The 19252-nt window shown below is 36.6% G+C and overlaps 1 protein-coding gene across 1 annotated transcript; it reads left to right on the top strand.

Moving 5' to 3' along the window:
* The first annotated feature begins 6706 nt into the window (after positions 1–6706).
* On the top strand, positions 6707–18291 carry UTS2B (urotensin 2B). The gene is made up of 5 exons (XM_007467803.1): positions 6707–6806; positions 10857–10955; positions 12170–12207; positions 13685–13778; positions 18266–18291. Exons 1-5 carry the CDS (start codon positions 6707–6709, stop codon positions 18289–18291), a joined length of 357 nt encoding a protein of 118 aa, XP_007467865.1.
* The last annotated feature ends 961 nt before the right edge of the window (positions 18292–19252 follow it).

Below are 19252 nucleotides of genomic sequence, written 5' to 3'. Positions count from 1 at the left end.
TTTAGTCCCAGCTCTGCACATGCGCCACCCACAGGGGTCTGCTCCTGAAGCTGCCCTGGAGCGCTCAGGTTTGCCCTGGTGACGACAAGATGTAGAGGTGGCATGGCTGCTGGGGTTGTGGGAGCCCCGGCGGCGACAGGTGCACAGGGTTTGGGGGGTTGGCAGCTGTGAGAGATCCAGTCCTGTCAGTGAGGAGGTGCCCGGGGAAGCCGGTGGCCATGGACATGAGAGATCTGGCCCTAGTAGGAGCCTTTCCCAGCACTTAGTGGCCATTGTGAGAGGATCAGCCCTGGCAGAGGCCCTTCCTAGTGCCCGGGGGCAGGCACAAGAAAGCCAGCCACAGTAGGGGCTTCTCCTAGCACCTGGTGGCAGCTGTGTGCGTGCAGCCTCGGTGGGGACCTTTCCTAGCACTTGGGGGGACAGGGGGTGGTGCATGGGGAGAGAGAAGCTGCAATGGTGGCTCCACCCCCTGCGTCACTCAACAGTGGCACCTGGCTTCTGTGGCAGTCCAGGTTTCCTCCATAAGCATTCCGGTTGCAATTGCCTCCCTCCCGCCCCCTCAGGCTGTCTCCTCACAGCCAACAGCAGTCTTCTCCCTGGGTTTGCTCTCCAATACCCACATTCCAGCTCCCAGCCCTTGTGCACACCAGCAGACACACGTCCCAGTCTGGGGCATGCAGGGATGTGGCACAGACCATCTGTGTAGGTCACCCTCTGTCCTGTCCTGGCTGCCACAGACCAGCCATTTCACCCTCCTCTGACAGCCTCAGATGTTCCCCTTCTGTCCCAACTGATTTGCATGCTGGTGAGGGGGCTTTCCCAGATGTAGGAACCTCTCCTCTTCCTCAGCTCCCCACCAAGGGGCACGGGCCCCATGCTGTTTCCTCTCCTCTTTTTCCCTTCTTTTTTCTTTCGTCCTACCTGGTTATGTGGGGATCCTTCCTGTCCTTTCCAGTGTCCAAGGTCTTCTGATGGTGTTCAGCAGGTCCTCTGTGAGAACTGTTCCATCTGTAGATGTATTCTTGATGTACTTGTGAGGAGAGGCAAATTTGCCTCCTCCTATTCTGCCATCTTGACTCGTCCCTCCAGAAAGTGTTAAAAAATTAAAAGATAAAAGAACACTTCCCAATTTGTTCTATGATGCCAGTGTTATCTTGATACTAAAGGTGGACAATGACACAGCAAGAAAATTACAGAACAATATGCCTTATAAATATAGATGTAAAACACCTCAATAAAATACTAGCAAACTGAATCTAGTAACATATTCAAAGGAATCAAATACTATGAACAAATGGAATTTACCCCAGGAATACAAGTTTCATTTGACACACAAACATCAATCAATGTAATACACCACAGTAATAGAATAAAGAATAAAACCAGGGCTTCCCTGGTGGCGCAGTGGTTGAGAGTCTGCCTGCCGATGCAGGGGACATGGGTTCGTGCCCCGGTTCAGGAAGATCCCACATGCTGTGGAGCGGCTGGGCCTGTGAGCCATGGCTGCTGAGCCTGCGCGTCCGGAGCCTGTGCTCCGCAACGGGAGAGGCCACAACAGTGAGAGGCCCGCGTACCGCAAAAAAAAAAAAAAAAAAAAAAAAATTCCAGAACTAAGATCATACTTAAAGGTGAAAGACTGAAAACTTTTCTACCTAAGATCAGGAGCAAGATAAATAGATCTACTCTCACCATTTCTATTCAACATTGTACTGAAGGTTATAGCCAAAACAATTGGTAGGAGAAATGAATAAAGGCACCTAGATTAGGAAGGAAAGAGTAAAATTGTATTTGTGGATGACACAGTCTTCTAAATAGAAAATCTGCAAAACAGACAAACAAACAAAAATGTTAGAGCTAATAAATGAGGTCAGCAAGTTTGCAAGAAACAAGATCATTATATAAACTCAATTGTATTTTATACTCTGGCAATGAACAATGCAAATATTAAGTTAAGAAAATAACTCCAGGGCTTCCCTGGTGGCGCAGTGCTTGAGAGTCCGCCTGCTGATGCAGGAGACGCGGGTTCGTGCGCCGTTTCGGGAAGATCCCACATGCCGCGGAGCGGCTGGGCCCGTGAGCCATGGCCACTGAGCCTGCGCGCCCGGAGCCTGTGCTCCGCAAATGGGAGAGGCCACAACAGTGAGAGGCCCGCATAACGCAAGGAAAAAAAAAAAAAAAAGAAAATAACTCCATTTACTATAGCAACAAAAAGATAAACTACGTAGAAATAAATTGAATAAAATTAGTGTAAGACTTGTTCACTGAAAACTACAAAACAACTTTGAAAGTAATTAAAGACCTAAATAGTTCGAAAGATATCCTTTGTTTATGGATTGAAAGACTTGACAGCAATATTTCCTAAACTGATCTACAAATTCAAGGCAATTCCTATCAGAATCCCAGCTGCCTTTTTTCACAGAAATAGGCAAGTTAATCCGAAAATTTATATAGAAATACAAGTGATCCAGAAAAAAAAGAAAAATGTTGGAAGGCTCACACTTCCTGATTTCAAATCTTACTACAAAGCTACGTTAGTCAAGACAATGTAGTATAAATATAAGGATAGACAAATTGAATAATGAAATAGGATTAAGAATTCAGAAATAAAACCACATATTTATTGTCAATTGGTTTAGACAAAATGATGAGACCATTCAATTGGGAAATTTCAACAAACGGTGCTGGGACAACTAGATGTCCACATGCAAAAGAATAAGTCTGGACATTTTCCTCACATCATATGCAAAACTTAATGCAAAATGGGTCAAATGCCTACATTTTAGAGCTAGAACTATAAAACTCTAAAAGAACCCATAGTCATAAGTCTCCATGACTTTTGATCATGCAATGGTTTCTTAGATACCATACTCAAAACACAAAACGATAAAAGAAAATATAGATAAGTTGAACTTTATCCAAATAGGACAAAGGACACTATCAACAAAGTGAAAAGCCAATTGACAGAATACAAAATATGTTTGCAAAGCATGTATCTGATAAGGAACTAGTATCCAAAATACGAAGAAGTCTTACAATTTAAGAATAAAAAGACAAATAACTCAATTTAAAATACTATCAAGGTATTTGAATAGACATTTCTATTTAATTTTGACAAATAAAGCCCATTCTGAACTCTTAAAAAAAATCCATGTACTCACTTGTCAGAATGTCAGTCTCTGTTTTTGCCTTCTTCCTTCTGCCTGCTGTTTTCATTCACTCATTTAACTATATGTCAGGAATTTTACCAAGAACTAACAGGGTCAGAGAGGTCAAAATGAAATTGTTCAGTTTTTCTACTTACTGGAAAGAGAGCCCAAGACTTATAATAGAATCAGAAAGTAATTATTCAAATGTGTTTGAGTCACCATATGGACCCTGACTCTTCCTGTCGCTCATTATGTGAAATAGATAAGTGTACGTAAATCTTAAAGCTTTCTGTAAATTATAACTTGACAATGTCTTTGCTGACAAAATAGAAATGTTATGTATATGCTATAATTGAAATACAGTTTAAATGATGAAAAATTGCTCTTGAAAATGCAAAGTGAAAGTGTCATAAGTTTCTTAAAATTGGGGTCTCTGTTATTGGCACAATCAATGACTCTTCATCTCTGTTTTTCCCCACTTGTGGGCAAGAGACAACTTGGGTTGAGAGTGTGGCTTTGCAGTGGGTAGGTCTAGGTTTCACTTTTGGCTCCATAACTTTCTCCCTTTGCTGGAAAAAGTGAAATATGACAATTACATAATTATTGAAGGACTGTGGTGGGAATTAAATAAGATACTGTATGTGAAGTGCTTAGGACAGGGCCTGACATGGGATGATTGCTCAGTGAATGGCAGCAATAACCTTGCTGTGTTACTGTGCATACTAGTGGCTCCAGGAACAAATATGCTGACTTCATTTACCTGTTCAATACAATCAATGGTGAAAATTTGTTTTTCTTTGAGCAATGAATTTGTTTATACACTCATGAGAAGAATTTAGTAGAATAATTTGATTAGGGAGAGAAGGATGAACGATTTAATGAAAGGGCTTTGTAAGCTTTTTCCCACAGTGAATGGATGATCATGAAAAAGGAACTTATTTTTCATCACCTTGCCAACATCAACTAAGATATAACAGAAGAAAAGATTCAGACGATTGTATCAGATTTCCTGAAACAAACGTTGTGGAACAAGAGTCATACATATAAGTTTGTTTAGAAACAAGTCATCAGTACCCAACCTTATCAGAGAAGGCAAGCCAATTATTTTGCCTCTTTTAAGAAGGCAAACCCCATAAGAAATGGGGTTCCTTGTTCTATATAACAAAATTAAAAAAAATCAGAACAATCTTTTGTTTTTGTTTTTGTTTTTGTTTTTGTTTTTGCGGTACACGGGCCTCTCACTGTTGTGGCCTCTCCCGTTGCGGAGCACAGGCTCTGAAGGCGCAGGCCCAGCGGCCATGGCTCACAGGCCCAGCCGCTCCGCAGCATGTGGGATCTTCCCGGACTGGGGCACGAACCCGTGTCCCCTGCATCAGCAGGCGGACTCTCAACCACTGTGCCATCAGGGAAGCCCAGAACAATCTTATTTACATTTAAAAATATATATTTTTTTAAATTAAGGAACCATGAGCTAAACATGTCTTTAATATTGGCTCGCTCATATTTAACTTTCTCATTTCATTGAGTAATTTATTCTCAGGTCTTTCTTCATTTTGGATTATTAAATTTATCAGTATATTTTATATAAGATTTATCAGATTTATTATCTATATATTTTATATATGATTTTTCTTTTTTCTTTACTATTTAACTTGTAACTATTTTTCATCACATTTGTATATTCTTTGTTCATCAAGTGATACTGATATACCATTTTCCATATTGATATAATCTTTAGAAAATAGTTCAAAAAGCTAATCTAAATAACTTACTGAATAAACTATGATAGATAACATCAAGGTATATTTGAATGACAGAAACATGATAAACTGTTAAAATCAGGTTTCAAAGACAATGTTTATTCTTAACTTTTTAGGCTCAAGAAAAAAAACAGACATTTAAAGCGTCGCAACTATTTTTTTCACTTATTTAGCTTTATAACTAGCTATAGCGTTGAAGAACATTATCCCATTTTGCCTTTAAATTACCACACATTTCAGTTATTATTTATTCACACAGCAACTATGTTTTCACTGATTTTTCCTTTAAATCACTCTGATACTTGCAAATAGAAATAGAAATGACTATAACAATAACTGCTCTCAAAGTATTGACAATTTAATAGTGGAGGCAGACACGCAAATGCATGACTGTAATAAAAAGAATGGATTTTTGAGTTGTGATAGATTTATCAACAAAGTGTTGCAGCAGTCCAAAGGAGGTTAAAAAAAAATATGTAGCAGGGGGGAACTATACTCTTGTAATAACCTATAATGGAAAAGAACTAAAAAATAATATATATATGTATAACTGAATCACTTTGCTGTACACCTGAAACTAACACAACATTGTAAATTGTAAATCAACTATATTTCAATAAAAATTTTAAAAAATGTTATGGCCATAAGGGAAAAAAAGAGAGAGAGAGATCCAGAAGACTAAACAGAGCTGGTGATATTTGATCAGAGGCTTGAGGACTGAGAAGGTAAAATGGTGGTGGGATGAAGAGTCCATGCATACAGAAATATATCAGCAAAGCTCTGGAGTGTAGAAAGTGCAGGATATGTTCAGGAATTAGAAGTCTAATATAGCTGTGCCCAAAGACATGTAGTGGAAAATGAGTCTGTGAAGAAAAAACAGTCCTGCCTATCAAACTAAGTAGTTTAGACTTTATTCAGAAAATTTATTAAAACAGTGGGTGAAAAGTTTGGTTACTGCATCTCCTTAACATCATCATGTGCTGCAGTTCACGCACGTGGAACCAAGTCAGTTTTAGAGCAAATACACCTTAAGTCTCTTGGGAGAAGGAGTAAATGCCGAGGCCATTGGTCATTATTGCATCTTCGAAGCTATAAAATTGGAACTACAGATATACTGAAAGACTTTGACTTAAAAAGAAGACTAACACAATTAAAGCAAGTATTAGAGAGAGTAATTGACGGGACATTTGCCAACTTTGAATTAATTAGATTCAGCCTTAATTTTTAAAAGTGCTGCTTGCAGCAAAATGAAACCATCCTTCTCCAACAGAGTGAGATGTTAATGTTCCCATTATGATTTATTTCAAATTTGAGCTCTTCCCAGCTCAAATCTATTTGGTTAGTTAAAAATGAAGTGGTGCTTGCAAATAACATTACTATCCGGAAGACCACATTTGGCTCTAAATTAGCCAAATGAAGGGCATTGTTCCCATTTCATTTTTATGAAAAGCTAACCCACAGGTCTCTAGTCCCAGTCTTTGCTTTATGCTGTGCATGTGTTTGAGTGCGTGTGCATGCATAGGAATGCATGCTTTTAGTGAAATGAGCAAGTATGAGATATATTGATTGGGTTCTTCTTGTCATTGACTGAGTAGCAAACCTGTCACTTCTCCAAGTAAGTGAATCATGTTGACAGGGTGCACTACATTTTATAAGCTTTTTTTCTCTTTGTCCAGATCATTTGTAGTTAAAGCACATTTGCCACCTTTTAAACGTGGTTTCTGAAGCATTCCAGAGCCATTGAAATATTCTGCTTGACCTGGATAGTCAGTTTTTCTGCTAGCACAGAAGATTTTTAACATGAACAAGATCCTCTCAACCACTCTTTGTTTTGGACTCTTAACTTTATCTGTAATGTTCTTTTTAGAATCAGTGCATGGGCTGCCATATTTTATCCAAGGTATGTACATACGAATCTAAAATCCTACAGGTGGGTAAGTAATCCTTATCTTCCCGTTTGCATTGCTTTGATTTTTCTACCACTATGGCAATAATGTTTGAAACATCAATATGATTTAATCAAACAGCCCTTCAGTAGTTGCTGTTTTAAATTACATGTAATCTGTGATGCTGTTCTTCTCAAGTAAATTAATTAATTTCAACGACATTCTTTTTTTCTAATCCAGGGGCATCTGTTTCTTATTTCTATTCCATGACCAAAGATGGGAATGTGTAAATAGTGATACAGTGCTATGCATATTTCAAAAATACATCTTGAGGAAAGAAAAAATGAGGTTTTCATCCAATGAGATTATTAATAAGTTACTTATGAAAGGAGAGTGGTTCCTAGTAGAACACATCAAGATAGAAACTTGTGTGTGAAGAGATTTGGGGAGAGTAATGCATGGGGAAATTTACATAGTACTTTCAGGAGGACGATGCTAACAGCCACATTACGCATTGACTGTATCAGATTTCTAACATACTTAGGGTACTTATGTTAAATGAAATAATTTAACTTATGACGTCTACAAACATATGCCACGATAAAGTTAGAGAAAATAAGTTTCTGCTCTTGTAATATGGTAACTTGATCTTTCTTTAAAATTTTCAGTGCATTCTGTAGTGGAAATAGCTTTTAATCTGGGAATCAGTGGAGCTGGATTAAATGCTGATTTATTAGGCATACAACTTAACCTCATTGAAACTTTTATATATTTCTTTACATTTTAAAAATAGTAACTTAAAAATATTGCTTTTTGATATCTCTTCCAGTTTGAAACTCTGAGGTGATCTATCATCTAACTGATCTCCTTGTCAGGAAGAGGGAGATAGCCTTTTACTTTTGTCTTACTTGGGGGAACCAAGACAGAATGTGATAAATTTTGTTTACATGACACTGGGTTGAGAAAAGGGATTGTTTCCCCTTTCAGATCTAATTCAACTTTACTAGACCATTTTGCCTCAAATGTGTTTTAAAAGTCAATGAAAATTAGAGCAGTTCTTTTGACAGTGGAAATAAAATTGCAGAAACCCTTGTTATTTATTTATAGGGATTTTCCCTTTGAAAAACAGATACAAGCCTGAGACCTAAATACAAGCCTGCGAATGAAAGATTCTGGATTTTATCCATGGCACTCACATTTTGTCTTTGGCCAGTCAAAATCATTGTACTTGGTAGGACTTCATTGTTTTTCCTGTGAAATAATGGGATTTTCAGTGTTCTTAACACAGTGTATATGTGTGAGGAGGGAAACATCTGGCCATTCATAAAGGACTTTGCAAAATAAGGATGTTAGTTAGTGTTAACTGTAACTTCTGATATCATGTGTATATGAAATACAGTAAAATCCAACTCAAACATTTTGCTAGGTTATAATTAGATAACAACTCTGATCCCAGAATAGCACATATTGATATGTATATTTCATTGGCAACATACAGGAAAGGTTTCTTTCTGGGACCCCCTTTGATCTCAGTTTCATTATATATAAATGGAGAAGATTAGTTATTGGGAAGATTATTTTCTAATCTAAGTTGTCGATGATTAGAGTGAGCTTCTCTCCATGTACACATTTTTCAAAGCAACTAAATGCTTGACTTAGTCTTTTAACACATTGTTTTCAAATAAGCATTTGTTTGCTGACAGAACACCAAGGGGTCGCCATCCTCTGTGTTAGACGCCATGCAAGACCAATGGCACAATCTGCCAGCTTTGATTTGCTTGGGGCCATACGAAAGCCTGCTTCAGTGGATAAGCTTGGAACTGGGCAAACTGCCTACCACAAAAGGTGGAGGAGTGAATATTCTGACCAGAAAGGCTATGGCAATTTAATTTTTTTGGTATATTATCATTTGAGGGGTTTCCAGGTTTCTTTCTGATAAAGTTTCTTGTCTGTATCCCTTAAAAATCTTCACATTCAAATGACAAGCAAGAGACAACTCTTTTAAGCTTCAGTATCTCAAGTAGTAATCAATCAGTTTTTTCCTGTGTATTTGCAAAAGTAATCACTCTCTCATGTCTGAGCAACTTTGCCATCATTTGTGCTAAAGGGGTATCTGCACTTGGGTATTTTTTTATTCAAACATCTCCTTTATCAACACTAACTTTTAGTTCAAAGAAAGATGAAAAGTACATGCATTTTTTTTCTTTTAAAGCTGTATGTGTTTTAAAAATAAAAATAAAAACAAGAAATAAGACTTATTTGCTATTTTTCTTAGGCAATATCTTACTTAACTTTAGAAATAAAAAATTTTTAATTTCTTGAAAAAACTTTTTCCTCAGAGGTTCCTACAAAAGGTGGTTTTCTTAAAAGTTAGTGACAAGAATTTTTGAGAACAGTCATTCAGGTGTAATTACTAGAAACCAAACTGGTAAAGAATGGTAAATACATTAATTGTCTTTTTAAAAAATGTTCCACTTAAATATGCAGAGAAGTGGGCTGTCAATTAAGCAAACAAAAGCTTCAGATCATCACTTTTCTAGTTACCTTCCTCCTAGTATTATAAATTCCCTAAACTGAAGGCAATGAATCTGTTTCTTTTATCACAGTTCTCTTTCTGAAACAAATAATCATTATCACCTGGCTACACAATGTTCCTTATTTTTTCCAATTAAAGTATTTCAAAGATTGTAATTTAACATTTTAATGAACAGCTGTAATAAAAAATTACTACACTATTGCATAGTCATGTCTTTCTCTTAAACTAAATTATCTCCGAGGGTCCTTGTTTAATTGATGTTAAGCAAAAATTCCATTGATAGTCTATTATTTTAACTACTCAAAGAAAAAAAAAAACCCAGAATTTCACAAATAATTTCTATGTCTGTGAAGTAATGGAAATTGAGGAACTTTGAAATTGAGGAAATTGAGCAACAATAAGTGATTTTGGTCAATGCAGAAAATTTTGATACTGCCACCTACCCCAAGTCATTTATTTTCTTTCTCAGCAAAGGTTTCATTCCTTTAATTAGCCACTTAGTTTCTTGAGTTCATTAGTTGACATTTTGTAGACGCAGGGTAAGAGAAAAAATTTAAAGGAAGAATCTAGCTAAATTATGAGCCATTTCTCTAACTGAAATCACAATATTCCCACTCCTAAATTTTAAACTCACTAATCTACTTTTTGTCCACACAATGTCAGTTATTATGAGGAGACAGAGGGAAGAATGATCTTATAGAAATTGTACCATAAATGTTTGATTTTTTAGGCCACCTCACAAAGTTCATTTTGTTTATAACACACTAAATTATTATTTAGTTTGCATTAAAATCTTGTTGACTCTTCATTTTTTATAGCTTAAATAAAGTCTATTGTCCTGACTTCTACTCCAGAATTAAAGTATTTATGAAAATTTTGGTGATTTTTCTGTTTTTAGAGTGCTGAGATAGCTGGGCATCCGACGAATGAGTAGGCTGGGAGGTAAATGGATAAAGAATGAAAATGAAAGATATCAATATGGAAGAAGTAGGCACTGTCTTACCTCTTCCACAGGGTTGCCTTGGATGATTCAAAGGCAATTCCCAGAACACAGAAAGGCTCATATTTTAATGTGTATCAAATAAAATCTCAAAATCAAATGTTATTTTTTCTTTTGAAAACAACTTTTAATTCATATTTCTTATGTTAAACACAGTAGTAGAAAATTTTAAAAAAACGCAGATGAGAAAACAGAAAGTAAACTTTACCTGCAATTCTACTAACCCAGAAATAATTACAGGTAAAATTTAGTCTGTAACCTTCCAGGTATATTCTCTATCTCTGCCTCCCCCTCTCTCTCACAGTCTCTCTTTGAGTGTTCACATACATTCAATGATTGTTAAAACAGCCCATCTTTTTGGATTACAGACCTCTCTATATACACATTTTATTGGTGAGTATACACATTGATAGTGCATATAGTGATTGATAGTGATTATAGTTACCTGTAAAACGTATTTAATCAGAAACATGTTCAGTGACACAGACTGAAAATGGAGGTTTCACTATATTGAGGTAATTATTACAGGAAATGAATTGTTTCCAGATAAAGAAGATACAGATCGCGAAGAACTATTGCTGGCTCTACTGAATAAAAATTTTGATCTCCAAAGACCTTCCAACATTGGTGAGTTAAGAATAAAAAGTCAAACTTTATTTATTCCATCTTCTGACCTGTTCTTTCTACATGTTAATTTATATTAAATAAAATAATAATTACTAATTTTAATGCTGCATTGAAGGCTTAAATGTCTTTCTTATCTCGTATTCATGCTAAAAGCAATGGCGTTATTAAAAAATATTAAAATCTTATTTTGTTCAGTTTGAGAGTCCTAATGAGATCAGTAACTAGTTACTCAATAGTTATCTTTAGTCATATTTTCCTCTCACCTAAGCAACTCCCACTGGTACGGTTAATATTATTTTTTACTAAATGCTTCAAGAGTATCACTAAATGTTTCAAAACAGGTGTCCACTAGATATTTCTCAAGTTAACTGTGGTTTTGTGGCAGTTAAGTTAGCACATTTTTTGCAATCAAATTCTTTCAATTTGGGAAATGGTTGGAGTAGAAACCATTGTGTAATTTAGGCTATGCCAACTGAGATTTTTTTTTTTCTTTGAAGAACAGGAGAATATGATTTACAATTATGCATCAGACTGGTCTCCAAGAAATGACAAATATTGTCAGAAACTTAGCAAGTCTAACCTGAGAGACAGTATGACAATATGATAATGTGGTACCCTCTCAGAAAACATCTGTTCTTATAAAAAAAATTGTCTATTCATGGGACAGTGTACCAGTTAAAACAATACCTTAATAAATACTTTAAAAATACAGGATTTTAAAATTAATAAGATATTTTCATTGAAGAAAATGAACACAATTATAAAAAAAAAAGCTATACCCAAATTGTAAAACCCAGAGGGAGTTGATATTTCTGGAAATTTCTGGAAATTTCCTGGAAATTTCCAGAAATTTCCATCTTGATTGAATTATATAGATAAGATTTGTGTCCTGCTTTTTTTACTTAATATCATTTCATGAGAATTTCCCCATGTCAGTAAACTAGCTTATTTCTAAATACTAGTCCTTGTTAGAACTATGGTTTATTTTTAAAAACTCTGTGCTTATTGATAGAAATTAGGTATTTGCTCATTACATTACTGATTATATTTCAGTATTACAGGCACTGAAAAAATGATTGGACCTTTATATTAGGGACAGGTGGGTGATCTCAAATCATACAAAAAAGACCTTTGTCTTCCTTGAATGTATGACCTGAAATGAATTAAATATTACTTGCAATGTACATTTTTCATATGATAAATGTGTCTTGCAGATATAGAGCTGGCTAACAAATTGGAAGAACTTAACCAGGTGAGAATGTGAAATACTTAAAATTTCAATTTTAATAATAACCGAAAGACACTTTCTTTTGACATAATAGTTGTTAAAATTATTAATACTCTATTATAAAACCTTTATTCCTGCTAGAGGAAGAGTGAAGTAATTCGCTAGGGAAAAAATAATCAAATTCTACTAAAAAATAAAGAAAACAGAACAGAGCCATAACTGAAGTGATCATGGGATAAAATGTCTAGAAATCTGGGTTCTAGATCCAGCTCTCCAATTACCTATGAGACCATGGAAGAATTAAAATTCTCTGGACCTAAATCTCCTCATCTGTAAAATAGGAGGCTATAACTAGGTTGGTGGTTTTCAAAAGTTATTATTTTTTAAAGTGGAAATTTTTTTTCCAAACAAAATTGTATGTGGTTTCAGTAAATGAAATATATAAAAGTGGAGGGCTTCCCTGGTGGCGCGGTGGTTGAGAGTCCGCCTGCCGATGCAGGGGACACGGGTGCGTGCCCCGTCCGGGAAGATTCCCCATGCCGCGGAGCGGCTGGGCCCGTGAGCCATGGCCACTGAGCCTGCGTGTCCGGAGCTTGTGCTCTGCAACGGGAGAGGCCACAACGGTGAGCGGCCCGCGTACTGCAAAAAAAAAAACAAAAAAAAAAAACGAAGCTGCTCTGTTTGAAACAGCTAGTTTGGTGAGGGAGGGGCCCGAAGTGCTGCTTTCTTGACCTGCATTTGGCTTCGGTACAGAAAGCCCCTTAGCAACCTTATCTCCTGACTCCTTGCTATGAAGAAAATTGGAAAATCATTGGATTAGATGATTTCTTAACTCTCTCAAACACAACTGCGTGCAAATCCACTATTATACAAACTGTATGGCTGTTTGTGAGAGAGAATTATGCCCCATCAATTCTTAGTATCTAGGACACAGACACATGCAGTAGCTCAGACTGAGTTCTATTTTGATAGAGTTAGGTCTTTAGGGTTTAGGCAATCAGCAAGCTTGCTAAAAATTAACATGGCTTACACTCTGGGTGGAAACCCTAGGGCATCAAAATACTTCTCACTTACTGCTAGAAGGGACAAATATTTCAGGAAATCCAAACATTCACATAACTCTTTGGAACTCCTTGAAAAGGACTGGTCATTATAGGTGACTTAATATCAAGACCAGCTACACAGGTTGTGTTTACAGGCTCCCCATTAATGAACACTCAGACTTGACTTCCTTCACCATAAGCCTGTTTGTTCCTGATCACCTGTTAAGTCATGGACATTTCCCAGCCAGTTTCTAAATGCAAGTTTCGTTGTATTTTTCTATTTAATTCTTTTTGTTTATTTTCATTTGTTACTATTATTTCCTTTTATGTTCCTTTTTCCTCCTTCCTTTCTTCCATCTTTCCTTCTCCCTTTCTTTGTCTAACTTTCTTCTTCTTCAATAGAAAAAAAACATTGCTGTTATTAAAGATTAATACTTTTCATATTTGATTTTTAACAGCTGGAAAAACTGAAAGAGCAGCTCATGGAGGCAAAGGATGCTGAGATGTCTTATGCTATAGGTGGTCTATCTTCTTCCCATCCTAATAAGCGAGGTAAGTTTGGTGGTAGAAAAGAGTTGAAATAGAGATTTACTGGACGTTTCCATAGTTAGTATAGCTTAGGCTGTGATGTGTTACCAATTATAATCTAAATCTCAGAGACCTAATATAATAAGATCCAATCATAAAGTTCAATGCACATAGTACAACCCTCTTCTATTTTGTGGCTATATCATCTAGATTATTGCTGTAGCTTGACTACCTCCAAGATTACCAAGACACAGGAAAGGATAGAGGATGCACCCAACTCTCAACTGCCTCAGTTCAGAACTCAGTTTGGTGACATGAATCACTTCTACTGAAGTCCACTGCCTAGAATTAATCACTTGGGCTGCCACCAAAATATTGGCAAGACAGGCTAATAAATGTTAGAAAGCACGTACAGTACTTGGAGAGTACTGCCTCAACCACAGTCAATCCTTTGATCTTTTCTTAACCACATAGGCTATACTCAACCGTCTCCCATTAGAGACAACTCCAAACTCCTTTCACTGCTGCACCCAGAACAAAGAATAAGCCCTCCAGGAGATACTAATCTTTGTCAAATACAATGTGGCTCCTCTGCATTCACAGACCTATCAGCTAAAAGGACAAAATTCAATAATTGGCAGAGGAACAGGGACTGGATTATCACAATCAATAATCTTATTCACAAAGGAAAAGAACAAGAGGCACACAACATCAAGAATGCTGGTCTCCAGCAATTCTGAAATCTCACTGGGCAAATATTATAAAAGTTTCTTACCCTGGAGATGGAGAATGGTTTCTTGTTTAGGACCTGCTAGTGTGTAGGTGGAGTGCTTTGTCCACTGTGTTATTTCCCCTGGCTTCACCCTTTCTGAGGTTTTTGCTTTTTTGGCTTTTTCATTTTCATCCCTGGACACATCATATGGGCTCCTTGGGGAATATTCCCTTCTTGAGGATTGCACAGTTTTCTCAGGTCTCCTCCTACTCTCACACATTTGGAGGCTCAAGGTTTATTTGGTCTTAAAGTGTCAAAGACATTTTTTATTCTAGGGTTTACGGTTTCTTTGCCAATGGTGTTCTTGTAACAATTTAGAAAGCTTCTCAGCTATTTGCTACACACAATCTTTTTTAAACAATTTTAACTCTTTTACATTCTCATCCCCAACTGAGTTGCCTTGAAGACATCTGGAACATACTTTGAAGGCTATACATATAATCTGATTTGTGCCCTGAACTCCTTATTCCAATTGATATTTACCTGGTGTCACTCACTTAGAGTCATTTTATATCCCATTTATAGTTTTGGGATCCAGAAACAGCTCTTGCAATTATTTCAAGATCTTGTATTTCTGAACTATCTCTATTTCTTTTTACTTATTTGCAAAGACACCATTTTCTTCTTAAGCTCACTATTTCTTGCAATACCTGTCTAAGTGTATCCAACAGCAACCTAAAAATATTGCCAATATTCTGTTTTCCTAGTTTTTCTTCTAGAAATTCAAGAGGAATACAATCTGAACCTGAACTGTTGCAGATGTCAGTTTTTATGCTACTTTGTAAAATGGCTCTTCGTGTTTCCAGCCTATGATATCAATTTCCTTGTCTGCCATTGATCAACTGCTGAGACTGTGCCATAACTTAAGTTCTTCTTAGAGTACCACCCTCCTTCAAGTTTTCAAAGTGTATTTTGGGATAAATTAGGCAAAGCACATCAAGAAAATAACCTTACAATCTCAGTGGTGTAACTTGGTTTAAGATTTATTTTGTATTTACATGAAGCCTCAGGTACCTTGGTTATTTTCCTTCACTTTGTCCCTGCACCGTGTGTCTTTGTAGCAGGATAGGAAAAACATGGAGGTAAATGCACCCTTACCTGCCAAAATTAGGCACATGATCTCAAGCTAACTTAGTGGGGCTGGGGAAGCCTCTGGGGAATGTGGAGAAATGCAAGGAACAGTTGGAGAATCCTACCTCTACTGTAGATATTTTGAGCTTGTTATGACATGTATAACAAAATCTTCCCAGTAATGATTTAAGTTAACCACTGAGTATATAAATTTGAGTTTAGACAAGTAGCCCAGATTGGAGATCTAAATTTGACAGTTATCTGCATATCAGTATTGCTTGGTATTGTGATGAGACTGTCTAGGGAATCACTCTAGACAGATATAAAACAGAAGACATCCAAGGCCAAGTCCCAGGCCACACCAAGGTTAGAGACTGGGCAGATGAGAGAGAATCAGCAAAGGAGGCTGAGAAGGAGCAGCTACCGAGGAAAAAGGCGACAAAGAAAAAAGATGCCTCAGAAGTCAGATAAAAAAACTGTTTCCAGGAAGACATAGTTCAGCTGTTCTAATGCTATGATAGGTCCAGTAAAATGAGAACTGAGATTTTCCATCTGAATAGCAATGAGAAGGGTTTTAATGGTTTTGACAAGAATTATCTGGTGGACTTATGGTTAAAGAGAATATGACCAAACAATGGGAATGACTAACAACAGACAACTCTTTTGAGGAATTTTTTCTAAAGGGTAGTAAAAATTGGGATATTAGAGTAGCTTGAGGGGGTCAAGGAAGCTTTGTGTTTGTTTTCAAGCAAGGAGATATTAAAACATATGTGTATGTAGTAGGAACAAAGTAAATATTTGTGGTGATAAACATATGAATTAGATGCCCAGGTTAGGTGACAAAAACAACCCACATCCTATCTGAAGTGTGGTGTTTATTGGCATAACTAGAAACAGTCCACCATAAATAGCAATGTATGATGGTAAAATGGACTCAGAGATTCAGCTTAAAGCAAGAGTATCTTACACTTACTGTGAATTATTGTAATTTGTTTAATTATTTAATATATAGTTGACCGACAGCTGCTAAATTCTTCCATTCATTAAAAATATAACTGTCCAACACCTAGCATCATGCTAAAAATGGGGATTACAAGAATGAACCAGATAGACATCAAGAACACCAGAATGCTGGCTAGGGTTTTCCTTCACATAAATGATAAATGATAAATAAGCATTGAGGAGTTGGCTTTACTGGGGATACCAGTCATGAAAGTTCCCTTCAATTGGTCCAGAAAATTTCCAAACTATGTTCCAGTGCATACTTAATTGAGCTGCTCTTGTGGTATAAATCTGGGATATGTGTAGATTTCTTTTTCCTTCCAGACTGAGATATTCAAAGATATCCAGAGGGACAAAAAGGGACTTTCCAAAATACTATAAAAAGAAGATTGGATTAGAGGGCCAAGTTCTTCAGTTTACTGTCTGAAAATAAACTTCTGCTTTCATAGGATTTGAATGTGGTTTTGTTTAAAGAAAACGCTGGCTCTTTTGGGAATGAAAAGTAGACTCTGAGCGCTATCATAACACTCTATGTGTTTGCACTGATGAGCGCTAGGTTCACAGTTTACAGAATGAGTGGAGGTAGGGAGAGAAGCCTAGGCAGGAAGATAGACATTTTTTTTTTTTTTTTTTTTTTTTTTGCGATACGCGTGCCTCTCACTGTTGTGGCCTCTCCCGTTGCGGAGCACAGGCTCCGGACGCGCAGGCCCAGTGGCCATGGCTCATGGGCCCAGCCGCTCCGCGGCATGTGGGATCTTTCCGGACCAGGGCACGAACCCGTGTCCCCTGCATCGGCAGGCGGACTCTCAACCACTCCGCCACCAGGGAAGCCCGATAGACTTTTATCATTTATGGCAAAGAGTGTCTTTACTGAGTTTTTCAACTCATTTTTATTGTGCATCCTATCAGTCAATAGTGAATTGAAGACCCATCTCCCCAAGGTCTTCATTTTATAAACTATTTAGATTGAAGGAAATTAGAGAAATTTGTAATTAATTAGATGAAGCTAACGTAAGTTGGACAATTGATTGGGAACAACCCACAGAAGATTTAAAATGACTCATTCATTCATTTGAAGATTAAAATGCTGTTCAAATTGGTTTGATTTTTCTGAAACATCACTTTATGATCAGAATGTGAAGACTCAATGTGATGATCAAATTATTTAAATATCATTTGGTGGTCTGCAAAGTAAACTTTAAATTTTCTTCCTTCTTTTTTCTCCAGTAAATAGAAGCATATTTATCACATACTTATATGACATCATCTTTGGGACTTAACTTACCCCAACTCTTAAATAGAAGGGTGCGTCTTACTGTATTCTCTAAACTGCGTTATATGCATTATAATGTGGAACAGTGCTGTCCAATAGAACTTTCTTTGATGATGTGACCATTCTCTAATTTGCACTGCCCATTACTGTAGTTACAGGCCACTAGGCATTATTGAGCCCTTGAAAGTTGGCTAGTGTGATAGAGAAGCTGAATTTTCACATTTTATTTAATTTTAATTAATTTAAAGATCCACATGAGGCTAATAGCTACCATTTGAACACTGGTTTTAGAAAACTTTCTCTCATACTCAGGCATACATAAACTATTTTATTCAAATGTACCATTTTATCAAAAATCTTCCTAATAAAGATTTTGTTTTGTTTATTTTTTAGCTTGCTTTTGGAAATACTGTGTCTAAAGGTTTTCCTCTGGATGCCAAAAAAGATAAGAACATTAGACAAAATTATATATCTACTCACTTTACTGCTTAAAGATTGTAGCTATTTCAAGCATAAAGAAATGGTGGCAGAATTTATCCAGCATATTACATGCCTAAAACTTACGTTGTGAATAATGATGACAAATCAGTTGCACTTTTGAATGGCATGGGACGATCAGAATGGCTTTGTAGACCTGAAGTTGGGAGTGTTGTTATCTATTGTATGCTTTTCATAAATTCATTGTCTGCATATAGTTTTGTCCAGAGATGACTAGGTTGTTGAGCTATCAATTAAAATATTTTAGACAGTGTCTTGGAAAATTAAATTATATTGTCTCAATTTATGGAAAATGTGCATCATTGTCTTTTCTCTTTTTTTGTGATTATGCTGGCTACTATTTCTTTTCTGTTCATTAGGACAGTTGTCACTGAGACTACTACAACCAAATGAATACATTACTAAGAAGCAGAAATCTATTGTTTATCGAACTCTAGGAGAAACATGTATTAGAAGTTTCAGAGATAGATATTAAGAAAATTTTTATACAGAACAATTTGCTTTTGGGTCCTTTAATTCTCATCTCTGCCTCCTCCACAATATCAGGAATTATTTGAGGCTCTCAGCACGTCTGTGAGAGACTAGACTCAGTGTATCAAAAACGTCAAGTAAAACAAAACAAAAACTCATTGGATTTTCCTTCATTTGTTCCCCCCACGTCTTCACATCAAACTTTTCTTGTTTACATCTCGTCTGAGCAAACTTATTTAATCAATTCAAGGCTGGGAATCCAATTTCATTTTTGTTTGCCACTTGTTGTGGCACAGAAGCATAGTCGAAGTAACTTTATAATTAAAGAATATCAATGACTAGCTGGCCAGATGAGCCTACCGGCATTCCCTTACGTCACAGAACACGGGAAATGCAGTTTATCTACATGAT

This window comes from Lipotes vexillifer, unplaced genomic scaffold (assembly GCF_000442215.2).
Source record: "Lipotes vexillifer unplaced genomic scaffold, Lipotes_vexillifer_v1.1 scaffold228, whole genome shotgun sequence".
In the NCBI taxonomy this organism is placed as follows: domain Eukaryota; kingdom Metazoa; phylum Chordata; class Mammalia; order Artiodactyla; family Lipotidae; genus Lipotes; species Lipotes vexillifer.
The sequence above is the reverse complement of the archived record's forward strand: the minus strand, read 5'-3'. Positions and strand labels throughout refer to the sequence as shown.